This window comes from Cucurbita moschata, unplaced genomic scaffold (assembly GCF_002738365.1).
Source record: "Cucurbita moschata cultivar Rifu unplaced genomic scaffold, Cmos_1.0 Cmo_Scf00022, whole genome shotgun sequence".
NCBI lineage: Eukaryota > Viridiplantae > Streptophyta > Magnoliopsida > Cucurbitales > Cucurbitaceae > Cucurbita > Cucurbita moschata.
This window is the reverse complement of record NW_019268538.1, coordinates 1998253-2002498: the sequence shown is the minus strand read 5'-3', so window position 1 is coordinate 2002498 and position 4246 is coordinate 1998253. Positions and strand designations below refer to the sequence as shown.

General features: G+C 33.5%; 2 protein-coding genes across 4 annotated transcripts in view; one reads left to right on the top strand and one right to left on the bottom strand.

The window, feature by feature from the left end:
- Positions 1-1732, top strand: part of LOC111459128 (outer envelope protein 61-like) — a 6591-nt gene extending 4859 nt beyond the window's left edge. For 2 of the 3 annotated variants that reach the window (XM_023101888.1, XM_023101887.1), the window contains exons 10-12: positions 172-691; positions 1179-1322; positions 1421-1614. In XM_023101888.1, the coding sequence (XP_022957656.1) occupies positions 172-691; positions 1179-1322; positions 1421-1567 (811 nt within the window). In that variant the 3' untranslated portion in view covers positions 1568-1614. Of the gene's footprint in view, positions 1-171; positions 692-1178; positions 1323-1420 lie in introns of all 3 variants that reach the window. The other variant, XM_023101889.1, reaches the window with a different exon arrangement.
- A 635-nt stretch (positions 1733-2367) lies between these two features.
- LOC111459134 (oligoribonuclease) overlaps positions 2368-4246 on the bottom strand; it is a 6488-nt gene continuing 4609 nt past the window's right edge. The window contains exons 6-9 of the mRNA XM_023101901.1: positions 4087-4173; positions 3537-3627; positions 2793-2957; positions 2368-2673 (exon numbers count right to left, since the gene is read on the bottom strand). Coding sequence (XP_022957669.1) covers positions 2842-2957; positions 3537-3627; positions 4087-4173 — 294 coding nt within the window. The 3' untranslated portion in view covers positions 2368-2673; positions 2793-2841. The remainder of the gene's footprint in view (positions 2674-2792; positions 2958-3536; positions 3628-4086; positions 4174-4246) is intronic.

The following is a 4246-nucleotide window of genomic DNA, read 5'->3' as shown; positions in this document are numbered from 1 at the left end:
ACAAAAAAAAAAAAAAAAAAAAAACGTTCTTGGGTCGCTCGACTTATTAGGTGTTGAACTTCGTTATCTTCTGCATGCCCTATTTTTTCTATTTACTGGGAAATCTGGAAAATTAGTTGGAGAGTGTTATCAATTATCGACCATTGTTTTTATTCCTATGCTTGCTTATAGATCATTTCAGAGATTTGTTTCAAATGCTGATCCCAATACTCTAGCTGCAATGAGCTTTGGGAAACCTGGAGAGGTATCTCCAGACATGATTGCCACTGCCTCAAATATGATCAGCAAGATGTCTCCAGATGAACTTCAAGAGGTTCTTAAATTGGCTTCTTCTTTCCAAGAGGCAAATCCCCTCAAGGGAAACGGTTTTGGTCCAAATTTGGATAATCCGAACATGACTCCTGAATTAGTCAATACAGCTAGTCGTATAATGAGTAGTATGCCACCTGATGACGTACAAAAGATGTTTGAAATTGCATCATCTTTGAAAAGAAGTGACAACATACCAGGTTCTGATACTCGATCAAATTATTTTGAGAGTCACCAATCCAATATCAGCGGAAGTAGTAATATGAACAACACTAGTTCTTATGGAGCGGTTTCAAATTGTTCTTCCAACTCAACTATTCCAACCTCTTCTGATATGCAAGAACAAATGCGAAATCAAATGAAAAATCCGGCCATGCAGCAGGTTTGTAAATCTCAGCCACTAAAAACAATATAATATCTGAATAGTAACACATTAGAAATTGTTTCATCTTTTATTAGTTTAATTGTTTGAGTTCATTGATGCAATTGATTATGCTACATGAAGTCAAGGTGAGAGGCTCTCTCATTTTTGGTAATGAACAAGGCATGACATGCCTCCAAAAAAGCTGCTGCTTTTCAGAAGATATTGTACGGCAACCTTTGTGCAAATGGTTTCTTTTGATTGTTTTCCAAGCAAAAACTGCATAAAAAAAATTAATATAGAAGAAAAGATCGAGGGGATGGTGACTTTTGTAGGATGAGATAGGGGATTTACCTACTTACGATTGTTGGATTTACCTACTTACCATTGTTGTATATTTGAAAGAGGTTGACCTCCTTGCTACGTGCTGTTAGAAGCTTCCATGTTTCCTTGATAGATACTATACTTTGCTCAGTCTTAATGGGGTCCGTTTTGTTAATCCTGTTAGATGTTCACATCAATGATAAAGAATATGAGTCCAGAAATGATGGCAAACATGAGCGAACAATTTGGTGTGAAGCTTTCTCCAGAGGATGCAGCAAAAGCTCAGGAAGCAATATCATCTCTCTCACCACAGGATTTGGATAAAATGGTACGACACAGTTCTTCTCTTCCTCTGCAGTTTTGATAAGAACTATTTTCTTACAAAATCCTGACTTTTTGGTTTTCCCTGAACTGACATGACTGCAGATGCGGTGGGCAGACAAGATTCAGAAAGGCGTAGAAGGTGGAAAGAAGGCAAAGAATTGGCTACTGGGACGTCCTGGTATGATCTTAGCAATATGCATGCTGATATTGGCAGTGATTCTTCATAGGTTTGGAATAGTGGGTGGCTGAGATTTACATTTTGTACCAACTGCCGACACCCTCAACTCTGTACTAAAATATTGGTCCAGACGTGCATCTTTTTAAATTATTAACCATTTTGTACCCCCCATACCATATGGATAAAGCTACTACTATGATTAGTTGAATTCTTTCAATATATCAATTTCTTATACATATCTACTCTGATTTATGAACTAAACATCTGGATGTAACTTTCTCTGAAAATAAAACTCGTAGTATACTATAGTATAGGTGTGAATCAAAATGGGTATTATAAGCCTTCATTCATTAGTTTTCATCATTAACGAAGATTCTATTTGATAATCATCTAGTGTTCTTTTTTAAAAAAAAAAAAAAAATTAAGTAAAATTTGGTTTTACTCGTTTTTGTTATCCTTTTTATATAATTTTAAAATTAAATGTAGGTTTTGAAAACTAAAAATAATATATATATATTTGCATGCATTAAAAGTCATTTCTAGAAAATTTATATCTCGACAGTTTCTTTAAAATAGCTTTTAAATTAATTCAAATATTTCAAAGTTCTATATATTTATTCCATTTTTTATAAAACATTTGTATAATCTAAAATCATTTAAGAGGCAAAAAGAAATCCAATTTAAATTAAGTAGATATACCAGTTTTGAGGGAAGAGTTGAATAAGTAGATATAATGTTTTGTGAGTTAATGGAAGACATGATCAACAACAAATGAAAAACAGCAACCTGACCATTCATGCTATTCGTTCGAGATCAACACAAGAATGGACATTCAAAGAGATATCAATTTTTTAACCAGTTGAGCTATATACAAGATAACACGGAGAAAAAAATAGTTTATAGAAACATATAGTAATGGCATCGAACAAATGACCATTTCAAATAGATAAAAGATAAAATTATATATACCCAATAGAATATAAAGAAAATAAATTCTAACATAGATGATCTACAAACTCTTGGATCCGCAAGTATGTTTGGATTTGAAAGCAGTTAATGAACACAATGTATTTGATACCATGGAGGCTCTCCAAGCAATGAATCCAGCAAGCAGTTAATCAATCAACACAATGTATATTTGATACCATGAAGGCTATCCAAGCAATGAATCCAGCAACTACACTCAAATAAATAGATAGATTCAGATAACTGTTTCAGCTAAAGAGCTTTCATCATATACAATTGAACAAGGAGATGAATGGTAGATTGGTATTTTAAAGTAAAACCTCCGCGTACCGTACAGACATGTAGACTTGTGGTTGTGGTGCCTCCTCCTCCTCCTGCGTCACTTTTTAGGCTTCTTAAATATATTTTCCTTGTAGTATTTGAGTTCCATTATGCTTTCTCTGATATCATCCATAGCCCTATGTTTATTCTCCTTCGGTGGAGCTTTCTTCTGATCTGGAAAGGAAATGAGTTGTTCATGTATGCTCAAGTAATTCAATAACCAAATGTTGCAAGGTGAGTTTATGTTTGGTTTTATTGATCAACAGTCTACAAAAAGGCTACAGATTCCTAGGACATCATAAGCAGCTGCGAGATTTCCATTAGAAATTCTCAAAACGATTGTTCCTGTTTTCTTTTCAGAAAAAATATAGGATGGGAGATTCAAACTTCTGACCCGTGATCAAATATATTTTGTCAGTTCTATTCTCAAGTTGGCACAATCGTCCTATGAATCAGGTAAAAGTTTGATCGAAGAGTGTAATGCCCCACTAAAATCTAACAAGCCTCCTAAATATCTTTCAGAGATGATATTAGATGGCTCTTAACTCGGAATCCCATGAGACAATAAGTAACGTGATCAATTTAGTCGGAATTGACACAAAGGGTTTCTAATTTGAACAACAATACTGGTCGAGGTTTGCGATTACAGATGAACAAGTGCAAGGAAATAATGTGTTTCTTATTTTTAATATGAAACAGAGAAATAAGAACAGCATGCTTGTCATTTTGCTCTAAAACCATCAACATCTTTACCTCTTGGAAACCAGCGAAAGCATAGAGCCTTAACACTACTGACGTCAACAAGTACGTGCGAAAAAAGTCCAGCCAAATCTGGCATGTATTTCTGAAGGGAATAAAACAGGTCGTTAGGACGAAAGACATTGCAAACCAGTATTTGTTCTCAAAAGGGGTGGAAAATATAACCACAAATCAACGAAAACCATTAAGCTTATTCAATAATGCAAATAAATTAGACATATCACACATGTAAAACTTACTAAAGTGAAGATATCATTGAATATTAAATAAGAAACAATTTTCATTTTCAAGATAACACGACCTTTATTTAGGACAGTGAAAGCAACAAAAAGATTCTAAAGAACAGATAACCCAGGAGAAAGCATCAAATGCAAGCCCCAAAAAGACAAGAAACAGTTGAGTGCATAAATAAATTATATAAAAATGTATATCGACATATTGACTAAACTCAGACGTTTACTTTATATAACACAATAAATAATTCAAACCAAAGATACAATTACGTTAAATTGTGAGAAAATAAAGAATATTGCTGTGGGACTACCTTCAAAAAAATAAAATCCACATACACTGAATTTCCAGCCAAATGTAGAGTATAGCTACCAACATGTTTCTTCACAAATTCTATAACCTGCAAATTACAAATGTCATTGCATAAAATTTGAGCAAAAAAAAAAAAAAAAAAAAAAAAAAAAAAAAAAAAA